At 41.3% G+C, this 20,802-nt stretch overlaps 1 protein-coding gene across 2 annotated transcripts in view; it reads left to right on the top strand.

The window, feature by feature from the left end:
- Positions 1-687: 687 nt before the first annotated feature.
- Positions 688-20,802, top strand: part of dmrt1 (doublesex and mab-3 related transcription factor 1) — a 37,683-nt gene continuing 17,568 nt past the window's right edge. The window contains exons 1-4 of one of the 2 annotated variants that reach the window (XM_026187525.1): positions 688-1,106; positions 3,788-3,956; positions 5,112-5,269; positions 17,740-17,914. In XM_026187525.1, the coding sequence (XP_026043310.1) occupies positions 891-1,106; positions 3,788-3,956; positions 5,112-5,269; positions 17,740-17,914 (718 nt within the window). In that variant the 5' untranslated portion in view covers positions 688-890. Of the gene's footprint in view, positions 1,107-3,787; positions 3,957-5,111; positions 5,270-17,736; positions 17,915-20,802 lie in introns of both variants that reach the window. The other variant, XM_026187523.1, reaches the window with a different exon arrangement.

Genomic DNA, 20,802 nt, shown 5'->3' with positions numbered 1-20,802 from the left:
AGCCAGTGAAGTGTAGCAGCTATTTATTTTGACTCAGTGATTCGGGGCTGCTTTTTAATTGGCAACTTTGTTTTATCCCCCTCCGTTTGGCTGTAAGGATTTTAATTGGCTGCCTCTGAGCTTCACCTCACTCCCTGTCTATAAATCCACCGGGCTGACTGACGGTGCGGAGGTCAGCTCAGTTTCAGCTCAGTCAAGCTGAGCAATTAATTAATTCACCAGCAGCCAAGGTGGGAAAAACACTGCAATAAATATGTTTCAGTGGGAAGATACTATAAAGAATATTACACTAATAGTAATAGTTATTTTAATTTGACAGGCAGAACAATTTCCTGTATTTAATTTGGGGGATAATTGGCATGAACCGTAGTTAAGTTAAATCTTCAGATTATAATACAGAGTCATGGTTATTTTCTGTTACCCACTTGGCCCACGCGTTGGTCCTTCAGACTGCAAAGCTGGCACAGACTGAGTTAAAGTCCAAAGAGTATGCCTTTTTTCACTCTGCAAAGCCATCAGGTGGCCTCTGAGGACACTTTTCTGGTCCCTGCACCTCATAAGAAGAATTGTATTGAATTTTAAATTGTGTTTTTGAGTCAATATTTTTAACTCGTGTCTGGAGAGAGAGAAACGGGAGGCCTGCAGAATGATGCTTCTGTACTTCCAGCTCTCTCCCCCGCATTGTTTCCTCCCACTGGATCCCAGGCCTTCTGGGGAAAAAAACCAAAAAGCAGGGTGTGGAGGGACAGGGACCTTACAGCCTCCAGCCTGGCACCAGTGCATATCTTATCAGCCAGCCTCTGCTTGGGCTCAGCAGCAGACCTGTCCGTGTGCACACGTCTTCTCTGGGCAGGTCCAACAGTTATCAGCACTCCTTATTGCCAGGACCCATGAGCCAGGACAAGCAGAATAAGCAGGTACCGGATTGCAGCGGACCGATGTCCCCCAAAGTCAAGAAATCCCCCAGGATGCCCAAGTGCTCCCGCTGTAGAAATCACGGATACGTGTCTCCACTGAAGGGACACAAGCGCTTTTGCAACTGGAGGGACTGCCAGTGTCCCAAATGCAAACTGATCGCGGAAAGACAGAGAGTCATGGCGGCCCAGGTAACTCAGTTTAGGCGCCCGTTAGCGCGGCTAGCTGCAGCTGAGAACAAAACTGCTTTTTAACACCAAGCCAAAGGTTTTGTGACCACACACAGCCACACAGGCTGTTTGGGACTTTCTATTTATGTCTGTGGACTTTTAAACCCTGTTTTCTGCGGGTGAGTCTGTTCATTAGTAATAACCACCCAGAAAGCAGCTAGCCAAGTTCGTACAGAGCTAACAGTTAGCTGCCTGACGGAGCTAAAGTTCAGGGTTAAAATGTTCCAGCAGCTGCTCACATTTATAAGATACTTACAAAAAGCAAAATAAATTCATTTGTAACTTTGTAATTTAAAGTGACAATTTAAGAGTTTGTAAAATAACATTTTAAATGTATTAAGTTACTAAAAATAACCACATGTTTTTTTTCCTTTCAAAGAATATTTTTGTTGGTTCTTCCAGTATTTCCCCCACATTGATATCTACTGTTTTTTCTTTGAGCTTCTTTAAATCCATGTTGTTGATTCTGCTCTCTTTTTTAATGATCTATCCTGTAACGAACGCTTTAATAACTGAAGTTTATTGTCTTTTTTAAATAGACTGTATTTAATCCTATTGAAAACCTTTTTTTTTTTTAGCAGGAAACGCAGCAAAATTTAGAAATCAGTGGCTTTTAAAGTCAGTAGTGCTGGATAATTTCCTCATTTTCTAAAGAACAGATGAATAAGTTGGTCTAGCGTGGTCAGGTGTGTGAAAACTGATTTGGAAAACTGTTTAAAAAAGTTATTTGGAATTTCTGCTTGAAAGTGACTCTTACAGAGAACTGATACTAACAAAATGAGCAGATAAAGAATTAAAATGTCTTTTTAACTGGGTAAAACATCATGTTTTACTCGTGACCCTGAGATACATCGATGCACAGAGCTGTCAGTTTACAGAAAGCTGAGCTGATCACCTGATTGATTACACCAATCATTGATTGATTGTTTGTTAATTTATTTCAAACATGTAAACAATATACAGGTACATTTAGAAAAGAAAATAAGAGAGAGAAAAAAATACTATACAAAAATCAATACATTTCAATATTGCTACCATTCTGATTCATTTACACGTTGAAAGGGAAGAAGTACACACTTATTTGATCCCACCCCTTTGCCATAAATTATCATTCAATATTTAGTCAGCTTCCTTACTGATATAATTTGTAATAAAAATGGTGAACAGATTTCTAATATACTATATCCTGTACATCTTTTAATAGAGACATTCACATAATTTCAAGATCATATTTTTATAACTCTTTTTGAACTGTTTTGTGTTTGGACATTGCTGTAATTCCATATTCAGACTGTTCCACAGTTTCACTCCATGAACAGAAACACAAAAGCCTTTTCTTGTAGTACGGACCTTCCCTGTTTTGAAGTTACAAAAACCCCTTAAATTATAACTTGCTTCTTTTAAAACAAACATACTCTGAATATTACCTGGCAGTTCTTTATTTTATGCTTTGAATAAAATTTGTGCTGTTTGGAATTTCACTATATCGTCAATTTTCAATATTTCCTACTGCAAAAACAGTGAGTTTGTATGTTCCTGTAACCTGCAGTGTGGATGATTCCGACTGCTTTTTTTGAAGAGTAAAAAGTGACTGTAATGTTTTATAGCTGTTGCCCCAGACCTCTGCACAATAGCTTAAGTATGGTGAAACCAGTGAACAGTAGAGAATATGAAGTGATGTTCTGTCGAATACCTGCTTTGCCTTGTTTAGTACTGCAATGCTTCGTGATACTTTGGCATGAATATATCTTACGTGAGCTCTCAGTTAAGTTTTTCATCTGTTATTACCCCCAGAAATGTATTTTCACTGACTCTTTCAATATCAACACCATTTATTTGAATCTCAGCATTTGTATTTAAACGACTATTTCCAAATAACATAAGTTTAGATTTATTTAAATTTAATGATAATTTGTTTTTATCAAGCCAGAACTTCACTTTACTTATTTCATATCCTCCAATAAATTCTGCAGATCATCACCAGAGCAAAAAATGTTTGTATCGTCAGCAAAGAGAACCATTTTTAATGCTTTGGACACTTTACAGATGTCGTTAATGATGTTGAATTTTGGGGGGTACACCACAAGCAATGTGCATACATAAGGAGCAACCACCATTTAATTTCACAAACTGCTTCCTCTCACTAAAGCGACCCCTCTGACACCATAACGTTCCAGTTTTCTTATTAATATATCCTGATCTATAGAGTCAAATGCTTTTGTCAAGTCTCTGAATAACCCAGCCACATATTGCTTTTTGTCTATGGAATTTGAGATGTATTCTATTGAATCTGATAGTGCCAATGATGGTGATCTGCTTGATCTGAATCCGTACTGACTCTCGGTGAGTCGTTTATCTATAAATTTTTCAGTCGGTTGTTAAACAGTTTTTCAAGAATTATAAACAACAAAGAGCTGCTGGTTTCATCTCGCTCAGCAGCCAGGAGCGTGTTTTCAATATCATCTTGTTTTATGGCGATATCAACAGTTTATCTGCACACAAACAATCTTATTATTGTCTAATCAGGTGTAATTACAATTTTCAGACGAGCCTCTGTTTAAATCTGTTCTGGGAAGTCAGCAGATAAGGGCAATGTTTGTTTCATGCTCTCGGTTCCTTATCAAACCTCTCCTCCCTTCCAGGTTGCCCTGAGGAGGCAGCAGGCCCAAGAAGAAGAGCTTGGGATGTGTAGTCCAGTGTCTCTGTCCGGTTCTGAGATGATGGTCAAGAATGAAGTTGGAGCAGACTGCCTGTTCTCTGTGGAGGGACGGTCCCCGACACCTACCAGCCACCCCACCTCTGCTGTCACAGGTAACCTCGTGTTACATGGACCTCGTCAGATTTTGTTGTGTTATGAACCTTATTATTAGAGATCTCCAGTGTTTTTAGTTATTAAACAAAAACAAAAACAAAAACAATGCTATTAACGTGTCAAGTGTCTGAAAAAATTCCAGTTAATTCTCTCAAAGACACCTTTTCACCTGTGAGGTCTGGACACAGGTCAGTGTTACTGCCTGCACTTCAGCTGCTGGTCTGAGAGGCATCCACCTGCCTGCACTTCCTCCTTCTCTGTTGTGTGCCTGTCTAGATAAACCAGTTACCCCTCAGTGAATTAATGTTGTTGCTTTTTTAAAATGTTAATTGGTGTTATTGCTAATCCAAGGCTGAACAACATCCTGTGGACTGAACACGTTTCTAGACGAGAACAAGAGACTCCGTGATAACAAAGGACACTAGAAACTTGAAAATATGTCCTTGAGTTTTTCTTCCAGGTTGTGTGGAAGCTGACACAGAAGAGTGTTTCGCTGATAGCGCTTAAATGTGATTTTGGGTCAAGGCTGCTCTTATCTTGCACTTTGTATGTTTGTATGTGTGTTCCTTTTATTTTGAGGGAACGGGGGGGTAGAGATGAAGATTGAGGTATAAAAAGGAGTGGAGCACTGTGTGGAGCTGCTGATGGCAGGAGTTGGGACAGTAAATGTGATCATGTTTGGCTCCAGTGGTGCACAGTGTCTTCCCTGTGCAAAGATCAGGGTCTGCCTGGGAAGAATGTGTCCTTGCTGATAAGAAACGTACAAGCGAGAGTGAGTAATGATGACTTAATGGTCATCTTCATCCTGAAAAATGACAATTTTATGTTTGACACCAAGTACAGCTGTCACCTGAAGATGGAGCTGTTGGGCAGCATGTTTCAAAATGAACTCTTTCTGTCTCCTTTAATGATCTGAACAAGTGTAACTTAAATACTGAGAGAAGTTAATTGTTACATTTTAGCATCAGTAAAATGTGAGACGGGCTTAATGAGACTTGTTTCCTTGTTAAAATTGCAACAAAACACAAACACGAGCGTTTGAAAACATCCTGAACATCATATGTTAAATTACCTGACAGTGCTGAAACAACCAGCCACAGACTTCACTCTTCATCCTCTCGGTCTCATCGTGTTTTGTTTGTTTTTGTGTCCAGGGACCCGCTCAGCATCGTCCCCCAGCCCATCAGCCGCTGCCAGGGCTCATACCGAGGGACCGTCTGACCTCCTGCTGGAAACCCCCTATTACAATTTCTACCAGCCTTCGCGCTACCCCACCTACTATGGAAACCTTTACAACTACCCGCAGTACCAGGTGAGCCACAGCAGCGACAGTCAGTGTGATCAGGAGCTAATGAAGGCGTGAGCGTTGGTCCTGCTTGTTGGATACGTTGATTTGACAGGAATTTTAAACAGCTGGGTGAGCTCGGCAGGACAAATCTGTCCGTGTGCGTCAAGCTACAATTCATAATCGTATTACTTTAACCCAGTTACATCAAACGTGACCCGCTACAGGGGATTAACTGCTGTGGCTTCAAATATAAAAGAACCGCTTTTGTGTTGGAATGTTCTTCATGTTTAGGAACAGGTCTGCACATAGTTTATTGTTCTCGTAGCAGCAAAGCCTGTAAAGCAGCATGTGAGAAATTCATGCCACAGAAACGGGAGGTAAGCGGCTTTACGGCGCTTCAGTCGGGAAAGGCTTCGCTTTCACGCCAACTTATCACGAGAGTGTCGTGTTTCTCTCAGACAATCACTGGTGTTAAACCAGTGTTAAACTGGTGTTAAATGATCCTCATTTTAAATGAGTGTTGGTTAGATTGGCACTGATTTGTTATATATGTAGACAGTCACAGCCCAAAAATACTTGTAACTCACAGTTTTGATTATGTTAAACTGATATTTTAATGTCTAAATTCCAGCCTCTTGTTGGGTTTGTGGCTATAAAGAGATCTCACAGGTCTGCTTCACTAAGTCAGTGTGCAGGCTACACTGCTTTTATTTGCCAGTTACTTTGGACTACATAAACAGGAAAGCCTAAATCTGAAGTTGCTTTGCATTTAATCCTCTGGGGTGTCTTCACTCTGTCAGTAGGTCTGCAGCTTCTCAGTCCTCCAGGTCATGGCAGTTTTAAGTGCTTGAACTGAAAACAGCTGGAATATTTTGATCATTAGGATGTTTCACCCGTCATCCGAGAGGCATCTTCAGTGCTCAAAACTCAGGTAGTTTTTCCCCAATGCAGAGGCCAAAAGGTCGATTCTGTTCATCTTCACGTTTACATCATCATCATCATCCAGGTGACTTCTTCAGTCTCAGCTGACTGCAGGTTTCAACCTTATAAACGTACATTTGCATAATGACTGAAACCAGCCCACTGAAGGAACAATGGGCTGGGAGATCAGTTCATTGATCATTAATATGCAAATCATCATGAACATTGATCAACAACTAGGGCTGAACGATATATCGCATTTGCGATAATATCGCGACATGATCAAGTGCAATTTTCTAACCGCAGAGGCTGCGATTATACTCTGGACATGTCCAAATTCATGGGCTGCATCCTCCTGAGGCCGCATTTGTAGACCGATTACGTCACAGCGACGTGCCGAAGGCTGTCCAAATTACTACCATATCCCAGAATTCATAGCGCGGCCCAGCCAAACTCCAGTTTCCAGCAATGGCGGCCGCTACTAAGTTTTAAAATTACTCATACTAATCTTTCTGGGTCACAAAATAAACTTTTAACATATTTTCAGGCGAGAAAGTAGTTGTGTAAACATCAAATATCTGCTCGGTTTATCAAGATATCCCATATTTGCAAAAGTGCTTCGACGTTTTCAGAGGCGTCTGCTACCCACCAGCTCGACAGCTAGCCGGGAGCTCGAGGGTTACTGATGCGGCCGAGAACGGCACAACTCCCGGCACATCATTTTCAGATCACCGCGGAGTTTCGCTGCTCGGGTTAAACGTAATATATAAGTCACTTAGACAACCTAAAAATGTTATTGTTGGGCTTTTTTCAGTGTTTTGTTTGTTCGTGAGTAAATCGGTTTGGCTGAGATTAAAGTTATTAGATTAGATAAAATAAAACTTTATTAATCCCCCGGGTGGGTTCCTCCTTGGTTTTCACACAGCTGACTAAACGTCAAACAGAAAACTTATTAAACAGAAGTATGAGACAGTCGAGAATTTACACCAGTGTCTGGTTATATTTTAGATAGCAAGAAGCAGACGGCCGAGTTTATTAAACTCCACCGAGACAGCGGTGACGCTAATCAGAACTAGACCGTCCAATTTCACGCCTTTAAACTTTAAAGGCGTGTTTGTGTGTGTGTTTATACAATTGCTATTATGTTTGCACTTTATGTGTAATGTTACTGACTGCAGAGATCAGTAAGATGTGTGTATTTTTTATTTATTAGTTTTATTTATTTAATATTATTTTTTAATTGAATGACTGTCTAGTAGTTCACAGATGTCGAAAAACTGAGTGTGGTAAAGCCACTGATTTTGTTTATGTATATTTCTGCAATCTGAACATTGTACTGACTTTCATTTTAATGTTTACACCAGGGTTCCTTGTCAGCACTTTATGCTCAGATGTTTGTAAGCTAAAAATAAACTATTGTGTATGTTCAAATATACTGTTGTGATTGAAGAAGTTAAATAAAAATGTCAGTCATCAATTCATGCATCACCTCATGTCATCATAACAGAGGTCTGTCTTCCAGGAAAGAACAGTTTAAAATTAATGTAATATAGTATTGGCCATACTATATGATGTATTGCTTGTCTTTGTTTAATAATACAGAAGACAAAGACCTTAAAAAATAATCGCATATCGCATCGCAATCGCAATATTGGGGCAAAAAATCGCAATTAGATTATTTTCCATAATCGTTCAGCCCTATCAACAACCACTGATCAAGTCAGCTCAGACTGAAGAAGTCACTTGGATGATGATGAAACAGATGAACAGAATCAACCTTTTGGGATTTACTTACCTGGATGTTTGAGCCTGAGCATCAAGACACCTAAATGCAGAGGTGTCAGACATAAGGCCCGGGGCCCAGAATCAGGCCACCGCTGACTCCAGTCTGACCCAATGGATTTTTTACAGCGCTTCTTATTAATAAAGACCTCCCCCATGACAGGGCTGTATGACCAAAATCTCATATCCCGATATAAGACATCTATCGTCCGATAACGATATAAATCACGAAAATGTAACATTTTCTGTAAATTCTGTGAATCTCTGGTTGCTGAAGTGTTTCCAGCTGCGCGTCATGTAGCTGGAGTCGAGTGTTTTAACTGATGCATGAAACGATGCATTTTTAGACATAAGTTGTAACGGCCGCCGTTTTCTTTGTATTTATTACACGGCGTGCGGCGGGGAAAAGCCTGTTCTAAGGTTTGCGTCTAAGGTTTATTTTTTAGCACCTGGCGGCTCTTTTTTGCTTCTCATCCGTAAACACTCTGCATCTTTCACGTGATTCAGCTTATTTTGAAAAGTCTCAACAGGATCTTGAGCTTTATTCTGAAAGGTTTATGTGGAAAATAAACAAGCGGACACGCGATGGTTTTATTGTCGTTGTTGCTAACGACAACGCATAAAAACAGGTGCTTGTCCGTCTGTAGTGGTTATATTAAATATAAGAGAAAGAGAGAACTTTAAGAAATTAATATAGACACTACAGTGACCATCAAAACAATGAAAACAGTTTATTTTGCGACACCACGCAACAAACGATAGCGTAAAATGAAACGATAGACGTTTTTATATCGTTATATCGAACAGCCCTACCCCATGATCATTCATACTACACCACAGTAACTCGGTTAAACATACGTTTACGTGACAGAAAAGTTTAGTTTTTTCAGTGTTTAATATGAAAATGTTTCTTTTTTAATTCACAAGAATTAATTTCTTACAGTTTAAGCCCAAAGAGTCGTGTTGATTATACCGTCATGTATCTGAGATGAGCTAAAGTTGAACTTTCTCACTTTGGGGTTTCTGAGGGTGCAGTTAGACTTCTTTACACTGACAGAACGCAGAGTTTCACTGGTCCCGCCCCCTGAAGCTCAGAGTGGGCCTACCATATAAAATGAGTTTGACGTGCTTGCCTTAGTGGTCACTTTATAGTATGTTACAGTCCTGCAAACCCAGAGGATAAAGATGTGTCCAGTTTCTGACTCCAGGTCCGCTGCCTCGCTCTTACTGCGCTCAAGTACAGACCTCTGTTTAAATCACTGAAATGAATTTGGGGCTGATTATACTGGATGTTTACTGCTCGGTCAAAAGAAAAGCGATGAAAATCAATCCAGTGTTAAATCATCTTTAAGGATACTTTAGTGAACTAAAGGTGTCTAAAAACAGAAACCAGCTGTGAAAAATAAAAATCAACTCTAGACTTTGGATGGCTGCAAATTAACTGCATTCACAAAGTGTTTGTATCCAGATAACTGCTCTGAACTTATGTATAGAATAGAATAGAATAGAATAATCCTTTAATTGTCCCGCAGGGGAAATTTGGTTCTAAAGGCAGCAAAAAAACACCTATACAAGCAGAAGAGGACACAGGACGGAGACACACAAAATTGTTACATATTTCCATCATGGACAATCGTTACCAAAACAGTTCTGTGCTGTTATTAAAATTAAAGTACAGATAAATGGCAAACCCAGCTGTAGTGTGCAAACAGAGCAGGATATGAAAGTTTAAATAGTTAAGAATATTTAGAATAATTAGAAAAGTGCAGATTGTGTGTCGTACCTGTGCATTAAAAAGTAGACGTGTAACTTCCAATAAGTTAGTGTATATAAACTGAGGAAAGTAGTTGTAACCAGAGGTGGGACCAAGTCATTGTTTTGCAAGTCTCAAGTAAGTCTCAAGTCTTTATCCTCAAGTCTCAAGTCAAGTCTCAAGTAATGTCAGGCAAGTCAGAGTCGAGTCTCAAGTCACTGGTGTAAAAGTCCGAGTCAAGTCACAAGTCTGAAACTTTGAATTTCAAGTCCTTTCGAGTCTTTAAAAAAAACAAACGAAAAAATAATGTTGCAGTTATGCTAAATGTAAATATTAGACCATGTAATTTTAAATCTGTGTTTTTCTCAACACATACAAAATAGTGAACTTAGAAAATATACACAAATTGTGAAATTGCACCTCTTTAAAATGCAGCTCAATTAAACCTAGCTCCAAGAATAATTTTCACCGACAGTTCTGAGATAAGCTGCATGTTATTCTTGGATGCGGTTGTAGGACCGGCTTTAAAATCACATGACAAAAATATCATACACATTAAAAAAAACTGCATCACCAACGTAGCCTGGACAACATTTGCTAGTTAGATGAAGTCAGCTATCTCATCTTAGCATATTTATATGCATATTTATAATTATACGGTTCTTGGAGTGAGTGCACACACTCATGAAGTTTAGTAACTTCCGGTCACTGCAACAAGCCCAGGTACAGTTTACCGACGGATGGGTGCAGGACCTTGAAATGCACCGTGTAGAACGAAAGACCATCGTACACATCATAAGTTTACCAGTCTCACAAATCGTCATCATAAATACACATTCGTTAACCGTTTATTAATAGGACCTTTGAGCTCAACGGTAATTAATTAGTAGTGGAAATAATTTCTGGTAGCATCACAGAAATGTAGCAGTGACAATAATACTGTATGCTGTAATCGTACTGGACAATTAGTGATACAAAAAACCTGTTTTATCCTGTGAATAAAAGTATATGTTTTTGTTAATGTACCATAATAACAGAAGTGAAACGCAATATTGTGTCAGGACAATTCACTATTTATGCACAATAAACAAAGGAGCATAGCGCGACAATTTCTGTTCAGCGCCAGACTTGCTTGTAACCTATATCACCAATTATGTTAAGAAAAATGACGCATTAACTACAACAGCAGACTGACCTTTGTGTAAATGCTTGGAGCAGACTAACCTGTGAGCTGGAGGGTTCTGGGACGTTATATTTGATCTTTGAATGGCTGCAATCCAGGCCATCCGTCGCCTCTTTGTCACTTCGGAAACATGGCTCGAACAATTTCTCTTCAACGACGTAATCCGATAACAACCGATCTCTTTACCCGTCGGCTTCCCGTGGCTGTCATGCGACCGGCTATTGCAGTTAATAATACAACAGCTTCTTGACATTTTTGTGTTTCTTTTTATCGCTGTATAACTGATTTTAATTGAAAGCCTGCGTGCGCTAGTACCGCTTGCCACGAGTTCCCAGAATCCTTTGCGGTTCTACCCGTGAATGACGTCACATTTTCAATCTCTATATAATATGCATGTTAAATTTTATATTTGGGGTAAAATATCAAGTCTTTTCAAGTAAACCGGTTCAAGTCCAATTCAAGTCCAAGTCATTGGTGTAAAAGTCCAAGTCAAGTCACAAGTCTTAGAACATTTTTTCAAGTCAAGTCTAAAGTCATAAAATTAATGACTCGAGTCCAAGTCATGTGACTCGAGTCCACACCTCTGGTTGTAACAGTAGTAGTTGTTCGGTTGATTAGTGGAAATTTACTCCACGACTAAAAACATTGAACCCAACACTGAAACTAACAAAGCTGAACCCAAAGCTCTTAACGAGTAAACCAAAACAAGCAAACCTGCTGTGGAAAGTGAAGAAAAGTGAACAGATTTCAGAACAAAATAGAAATAAAAGCTCTGATGTTGCTGTATGTTTGCTTATTGTAATCACATTACATTTGAAAACAGCCCCAGCTGATTTCTAACAGAAGCCGCCTGATGAACGATGTCTGTCAGAACAGTTTAAAGGACTAAATGAGGGACAGTGTTCATGTATGAGACTGATGAGGAACTTGAACGTGTCCTGATGGAGAAGGTTCGACGTCTGTGTTCAGGAAATGTAACCGAGCTCCGTCAGTGATGCATCAGCGTGTCCTGTACTCATATAACCGTATACGTGGTTACACCCAGGTCACAACTCAATTGAAAAAAGTCAGCGCTGATGGTAAAAGAGAGAGCAGGGCACACACACACACACACACACACACACACACACACACACACACACACACACACACACTAAGCTTATGCATGGAGCAGATTAGATCTATAACTCTCCTGCGTTTGTGTTTTTATGAAGAACATTTGTACCCCTCTCTCCGCCCCCTCCTTCTCTCTCAGTTGCCCCAGTAGCAACGTCTACTTTTGGGGTCACTGCCTCCGCGATCCTGCCCGCGCACAGCAGAGCCTGAATTGCAAAGGTTAATGGTATTGTCTGTCGGCAGAGGAACACACCGCTATGCCTCAGCGCCCGAGGGAGAAAGCCAGCACATTAATGCTAATCAGTTAGCGCTCTTTAGCATAATTTGGCCATCCGCTTTTGTGATTTATGATATTTTCAGTGAAGTTGTCAGGTTGAGAGGGCTACGTGCTGTGGTTATTCAATATCAGAGGCAGATTTTTTTGTATTTGCACGAGGAGCTGATTTAATGAAGATGAGTTTTAGAGCAGCAAACACTCAATAAATAATATCTGTAAGTAGAAAGGTGGGATGAAATAGTTCATTGCCTGATTTTAACATTTGGTTAAAGAGAAAGAAAGAAGGAAACCGTTGTGTGTCTCCTTTACCCGTCCTAAACCTCCAGTTCAGTGAGCTGCATTCAGATTTTAGTATCCCAAACTGAAGCGAGTCCTTGAGTTGCTCACTTTAGATTTTGTCTCCATATTTGATGCAAAGCAGTTATCGCCGTCCTGTTTCTGCACGATGCAGAGAGCACGCCTGAGTCAATGCAAGCCCAACAGCCTTTAACTTTTCATTCGTTGGGGTTTTTCTCAAGGTGTCCCTTTATAAATACAACATCTCATTGTGAGTGCATAAATGACACTATGCACATCTATAAATCTGTTGATGCTGACAGAGGTGATGGCAAAGGCGAATCATCATTAACTGTGGATGGATCTACTATGAAACTTCCAGAACTAAGAAATAAATGGTTTTCTTCACTGTGAGGCAGGAAACTCCTGACAAAGTGTGTAACAGGAGAAAAATCTGTACAGTTCACCTTGTTGCTGTAGTCGTGGGCTCACGGTCAGAATAATCTTGGTGGCTCATATACATTTTTTAATTTAAACACTGGTTTTCAGCCATGCATCCATATTCTGCTGCTGATCTGAGAGGCAGCAGTCTAAGCAGGGACCTCCTCGAGCGCTGAGGTGTCACCAAGCTGGCTGAGAAACATAATCTGACCAGTGTGCCCGAGGTCTTCCTGTGCTCTCCTACTGGTAGGACTATGATTCCTACGATGCCCAAACCACCTCATCTGGTTTCCTTATAGAAGAGTAGCAGCTTTACTCGGAGTCCCTCTCAGGTGACGAACTACAACTACTGCTGGATGGAACAGGGTTCACTCTTAAATGAGCTGTGGGCCCCTGCTGGCAGTGTCGTCTCATTGGAGGGTCACTGTAGTGTTCAAGTGTACAAAAGAAACAAACAACCACAAATGTTTGTTTGGTACCACTGCTTGCATCCACGACCGTAGGCGAGGGCGGGAACGTAGACGGAGCAGTAAATCGACAGCTTTGATTTCACGCTCAGCTCTCTTCACCGTAAAGATGGGTACAGCGTTCAGATCCCCGCTGACTCCTGCTCCTCTCTCCACCCACTTGTGAACCCGACCCACAGATACTTGAACTCCTCCCAAACACACCATTTTGTGGCCTCTGACTTTTCTTGCCAGCTGTTTCACGCTTGGCTGCAAACCCTCCAGTTTAAGCGAGAGGTCACTTCCTGATAAAGCCAGAAGATCGGCAGAAAGCACAGAGGTGATCCCGAGGCCACCAAGCCAGAAACCGCCGGCCACACTTTGCTGCGCCTGGAAATTCTATCCATGAAAGTTACGAACAACAAGTTTCAAGTCAAACTTTGTTATTTTTTATATTTCTGCATCTGCTTTTTGCCAGTTTGTTTTCGTCTGTTCTGTTTTTATGTTTTGTTGGCACTTCTTAACGCCTCACTCATGACTGAGGTGAAATATGCATTTCCCTTAAAATCATTAAGCTAATGCGTCATAATAAAGTGATGCGCAGGTCCTGAGCTCTTCCCACTGTAACACCAGAGGAAACAATGTGGTCTTTATCAGTGGAAGGCCATCTGCCTCCTCCTTTTCTCCTGTGCACTCAGTGATGCTTGGCTGTCATGCAGGTGGATGGTGATAATATAAGGGTAGTGTAGAGCTTCCAGACAGGAGATGGTGCCAGATAAGAAGACAGGCCCTCTCAGGGAGGTAAGGAAGCCCCTCCTTAAGGACTCAGCAACTTATCTGGGTGGTTCAGAGGAGGCACTGTAGGTCTGTGAGCAAACCGCAGCGTACGGCCGTCTTACACGTTTGGCACAAGTTGTTACTGATGTCATGGTGATAATGGTGGCTTTCTCTTCACTCGCCATTTATTTCAATATTAATATCAGTGCTGTCTGACATGTGCCTTGTTTAAATCGCTTTGGTTGGTACATCCAGGTGTTCTCCAGACTGAGTGCAAATAAGGCAAAAACTGCACACGTGATCTGTCCACTGCTGAAGCAGGACCACAGGAGAGCCGATGCTGCACGCCTGACCCGACAGGCTGATATTGAGACACATGTGCACGTCCAGTTTGTAGCAGTGGCCCTTGTTATATTTTAGTCTTGACCACAGAACTCGTAATATTTTAAAGAAATGCTGCTTTGATGTTAAACTGCGCTTTGCAGTAAAAACTGAGCAGCAGTTTCTTCATTCGCTTACAGGCCTGCAGACTGTTACTGAGGGCTGCTGCTGGCCTGCAGACCACGCTTTGAGAACCATGCCTCCTTTCCTTTAACAAACAAACACCTTTATACAGAGTACAACATGTAGTGAAATTCTTGTGTCCAAGCTGCAGACAGGCTGCAGACATAGCTGCGGGAGTTTTGGGGGTTTTTTTGCGTGGGGGGTCTAGCCAGGACCCTTACTGGATACCGGGTGGGAATCAAGCTTGTGACTCTCGTTCCAAAGGTGTGTAGTCTTACCACTACACCATCCAGCTTCCTTCCCTCCACTTGAACTGGAGTCAGCTGATTCAGGCACAAGTGTGCAGAAAAAAAGGCGCTTTGATTTTTCCTGCTCATCCTTCATGCAGATCATTAAAGATTTGCAATACAAACAGCAGCACATTTGTACCTGTAATGGCGTTACTGAATTTAGTACAATAACGGGTTAAATTACTGCAAAAAAAAAGTTTCATGCGTGCATGTGGAAAAGATTAAGAAACAGCAGCGCGACCTCTGCACAGACCTGAGCGAGCACCAGTGAGAATGATAGCGGGCTGCAAACCAGCATGACTGAAGGCAGCCGTGGAGACGTTACTGCAGGTTAATCGGACACTTTATTAGATTCATCAGTAAGATAGAAGAAGGGTATCAGCTGGCACTGCGATCAGCTGATCAGCCTGGAATTAAAGTTAAGCTTGACTGTGTGACTTAATTTAACTCTTATCACTGAAGGACATGTTTTTGTTTCTGTTTCCAAAGTTTGATGCTTTAGGTGAGCGTGTTAGGGTGAAGCTGCACTTTGACTGACGAGGACACACACAGTTTATTTATTTTGGAATGAAAACCTACACTGTTCACAGAAAAACACAGTAAACTGGAAATAATCTGATAAAGCAGTGGTATTCAGATTTCTCCGGGCATAACCACGTGGTCGGTGTGAATAACCAGCCTGATTATGGTCGCGTGTCTGAAGGACATCCCAGGCAGCTGTTATCATCTGGGTGTTTTGAGCTGCTTTCATTATTTTAACCGACACATTTTGAACCTGTTTGTGATCATTTCTCCTGACTTCTTCGTTGGTGTTGCTTCCAGCTTCAGCTTCCCATTTATCGCTCCATAACCCCCCACAGCTTTGTGAAAGCCTGATTGGTGGCTGGTGGATCCAGCTGCTGTCGAAGGTTTATTAATCATCTGTGGGGAAAATATGTTTGAACACCATTTGTCTCTTTGTGTGAGAACACCAACACTGAGCTAATTTAAAGTCCTGCTTTTTACAAAGTGGCACAAACTATCACCTGACTTGATGACAGGTCAGATGATGTGGACAGTTAGCTACACACTGTGGCATCGTGCTGAACCCGGGGATGTGCTCGCCGCCTCTGGATGTAAACGTATGGAAAAACTCAGCCTCGGCGAGCAACTTTGCCAGTTTTGTTTGGTGCTCCGTGTGTCCCGCTTAACCATCAGCGCGGTGCACTTTCAAGACTCCAGTTCCAATCTGTATTGTATTTTTCACGGCCTAATACAGGAGCCGAGTGTAGCTTAAATAACAGTTTATAAAGCTGTCGCAGAACCGATGGTGTGGACAATACGGGTGACGTATTACAGCCTGACAGAAATCAAATTCCATAAAAATGAAATTGAAAACCCTCAGCGAGGCGGCCTTGCTGCTGAGTAGACAGCTCGTTTTAAAGTTTTCAGAGGACTGAGGAAAGCCAGCTCTGGGTGTTGCTGCCCATTTTGAGAACAAGCCGCGGGCCTGTGAAATCACACACTGCTAATTTTCTGTCATATATTATTTTACGGCTGTATTTCTTTCTGTCACTCCGAGTTGTTAAAGTGTTGCCTGTGAAAATCTGATGTATGTGATGAAGGATTTTACAGTCAGAATCTGTGAGTGGACTCACACAACAGCGGCGTTTATATTGTATTATAAATATATCCAGTGGTGGTGTTAGCGGGCTCTGATGTTCTGATGAAAGTCATAAAGCCAGTGTAAACCACTGTAACCTCACAGAGCTGCAGGAAATAAACTGTATTTTATATAAAACCTTTATTTAAAGTGCAGATCTTAAGATCATGTGACCCCAGTAAGGCGCATAGCCTCTGTTGAACCAACGGCTGGTGTTTGACTCACAGAGCAAAAGTCACAGGAAAGACTTTTTAAAGCCGGAACAGTTCTTTGTTCTTTTGAACAGTTCCCATGAAAATCTCCAGTTTTTATCAGCGTGTCTTTAAGCTCAGTTTTTTAATTCATCATGTAGCTACCAAGATATCAGCTCAGACGGAAACTATTCAAACACCTCAGAAAGAAATCCCCTTGTGTGCAGCTAAGATTTCAGTGTGAGCATTTAAGATCAGGACATTTTTGTCGTTAGCAAAACCAAATGTAGACTGATGTTAATTTTAGCTGTTTGCTAATCTGTCATTATCGCATTTATAACAAACAATTAAAAAGAAGCGACAGAAACACCCTTCAACTCTGTTATGAGTGATGTTGTATAGTTTGTCCACCAGAGGGCGCTCTGCAACTTCCCCAATAGCAACAAACATGTTTGGAACCAACAACCAGCTGATCCAAGAGTAAACAAGCAGATAAATAACTGCACACAACAAATGTTACAGATCTGTTTAGGTTTTGTTTGTCTGGAGGCAAAAAATATATATTTAATATCATATTTAATATCCGATAATTAAAACATTTTGTTTCTAGTCTCGTGTTGTTTCTGTCGTCATCTTGTCATATGATGGTTTTGTTTCTGCCCAGCGGGGACCCCAACATGAACTTTTATGGAGAGCTATTTAATCCTCATACCACACCTTCAACCATGGGTCAGCTCCTAAATATGAAGACTGACCTTAATTCAGATCTTTGGTGGATTAAGGAGGACCTCCAGGCCTCCACTTTCTGGAGCTTTGCTGTTTATCCACAGCATGCAGTGTTTGTATGTTTTCAATCTAAAAGTGCCTGTCTTTGTGTTTTACTTGCATAAAGCAGATGCCTCATGGCGATGGCCGCCTGCCCAGCCACAACGTGTCGTCTCAGTACCGCATGCACTCCTACTACCCAGCAGCCACCTACCTGACTCAGGGCCTGGGCTCCACCACCTGTGTGCCACCCTTCTTTAGCCTGGATGACAGCAATAACAGCTGCTCTGAGACCATGGCAGCCTGTGAGTGACACACAACAACACACTTCTCAGGCTCCATAAACCTTTACCCAGACTTTATCAACAGTACATGGAAGGGAGGATTGCACTCGAATCCAGAGCGCCATAAAATGCACTTTTTACTTTGACTAAACTTTTTTCCTTCCTGCTTCTGATGCAGTTCTGTGAAAGCAGGTCTGACCCGAGCGTTTCTGAAGCTACAAAGTTAAAAACAGTACTGCTCTGTTTCTTTTTGGCATGTTTAAAGATGAAGTAGATTTGATCCCCTGATCTCTGCAGCTCTCGATTTCTGGCACTTGCCAATCTCAGACGCTGATCTCTTCTTAACGTAGCTGCTGACGGAGGTGGCTTGGATTTTGTGCCTTTCTCATGCCTGTGAATGTGGGCTCATCAGATTGTGTGTGTGTTGCTTCACATGTTCAGCACAGTGTTTTTGGAATTTGTAAAGACTGCATGTAAGTGCATGATAAGAGAGAAGATCCAGCATAAAGCAGAAGAGATAGAGGGAGGCTGCTCGACTAATAAGGCCAAATGGAAATTAAGGACATTTAAAGGATTTGCTGTTTGATGGTTTTCAGGCAGGATAAGCTTCAGATCAGGATTCTGGCTCTGCAGTGGACGTCGTTATTAGATTTAAATGTGTTCAGAGAGCACACGACATAATCTTAACAACTCTCAGATAAACTTGTTAGTAACAGAGGACTGCAGCATGCAGAGGTTCACATTTGCATGAGCACAGTGGGAGTGCAAAGGCTGGTTTGACTGAGGCATTGAGGGTTTGATGTCTTGATTTTGTGTTATGATTTTTATTATTTGTTGTAGTTTCTGTTCCCTCCAAGGATCTCGGACTGTTTTTGTTCCTGTTTTAATTTGAAGTGTCTGCCTTTTGTGTCGTTTGTTTTGTGATTGTTGGTGCTGTTGTTGCGTTGAGTGCTCAGTCTTTGTTCATTTGTCTCCACACACCCTGACAGAAGGTGTCTCTCTGAGTTCCTGTGATGGAGCTGCGTCTGAGTCAGTGTTAAACTCAGACTGTTGGACGGTCGTCTTCTGGATCTGTTTCATGATTATCGGCGTTTTCTTTCACACCTGTTACCTGTACAGATCTGGGCTGTTCTAATCCACACCTGCCTCATTTTTGTGATCCTCAGATATATGTAGAATCATAAACCTGTAGGTTACATAAATTCTGTAGCAATTAGCATAAAAAAAATCTCTTTTTCCTCTTTCCTCGTGTGTTTGTCTCATATAAACCTTTGCACATTGCAGAGATTCACTTCTATAAAGCCTTAAATTAAAATCAAGTTTTCTTTTAACTATTTCTGGCACTCTTTGGCACAGGATAATCCATTTTTCCTTCCTTGCACTTGGCAACAGTGGGAAGGAAAAACTGACTTTTAACAGGAAGACAGCTGGTGTGAAGGAAAGGGAGACATAAGGCACGCAGAGGAGGAGAGCCAGAGATTAATAATAACTAATGATAGGAAATGAATGAAAATGAGTCATAGACGCACCTTGGTTGCAGAGATTTTTAACACTGTGAATATAACACTCAGTTCCCTTCGTGCTTACATCTAAAAACTGGGTTTGTTTTATTTTTAAGGAACTAAAGATGAAGGTTGTATTGTATGTTATTGCTCATATATAAAGGATATAGGGGAAGCGCATCAACAGTACAACATAAATATCCTTCTTTCAATGAATCGGAGCGCTGACAGCACCAGCATCGCAAACCTAAAGACCCCCACGTCTCTCCTTGTGTCTGTATTTGTTTATGACTTTCACCTGTCCTTTTCCTGTGGGGGTCCCACGTCAGCCCCCTGCTGTGAATCGCCATGCTCCATTACAAGATAACAACGCTCTCTGTGGGTGGCCCCGCAGTTAGAGGCAGAGGATCAGCCTGCCTCAGTCGGTTCTTTCACCTTTACTGTGGTTTCTCTCATCAGGAAGCGTGTACTTGCATATATACCTGGAGACGTTTTTTTTAATTAATCGAATTTTTAGCTTCTAAACTTTAGAAATTAAATGAGCTTATGTGTTTTTAAAGATACAGAAACGGCCTTGGTGGCTTACTGAATGTAATAAAAACAGCACAGCAGATCCCCAAAGACATTAAAGTGGCTCAGTATAGCAGAGGGAGGCACAGAGCAGTGCAAAGAAGAGCTGTCATTTAACACTGACACGAAGGTTGATGGTTTATTCGAAATGACAGAGACTGTGAGTACACTGCTAACGTTACAGTTACTTTATGTGTTTAATGTTAGCTGCTGCAAACATTTTGATTGATTCCACATCGACACTGTGCTGTCTCACACAAAAATGTGCATCTCAGGGAATCATGAACTCGTGCAGCACAAATTCTGGATGCAGGTCTTTGAGCTGTGTTGTTTTTCCTGTGCTTGTGCACTTCCTTCTTCTGATTCAGCTGTAAGGACAGACTTGAACACTTGTCCCTGCACCTCAGTACAAACACTACAGAACAGAAACAACATTGATGGCGTTTTCAGGATTTTAAGTGTTCGTCCTGGTGACATCTGCACTACTCTCTTACAAATGTGATTTTGCTTGAAGCATCTGAGCTGCCACAGGAAACAGAGCCTGCTTGTCTCAGCCCAGGTACCTGTTCTCCTCCAACACATCAGGGACATAAAACACTCATCTGAAGTGCTGTTTTTGCGTTAAACTGTTGGTTAGCATGCGAGGAAAGGAGGTTGCTAGCCCAGACTATTGACTAATAAATTAGTCTCCATCAGATGTTATCGTTTGCTTGTTTAGATCTTCATTTTATTGTAAAAAGGTAAAATCAGTGCTACAGTAAAGATAAACCGAGAACCTCCCCACGCTGTCTCGTTTCTCATATTTTATTAAATCATGTTTCACTTCAGCCGACCTTC

Source organism: Astatotilapia calliptera, chromosome 12, assembly GCF_900246225.1.
Source record: "Astatotilapia calliptera chromosome 12, fAstCal1.2, whole genome shotgun sequence".
NCBI classification, from domain to species: Eukaryota; Metazoa; Chordata; class Actinopteri; order Cichliformes; family Cichlidae; genus Astatotilapia; species Astatotilapia calliptera.
The sequence above is the reverse complement of the archived record's forward strand: the minus strand, read 5'-3'. Positions and strand labels throughout refer to the sequence as shown.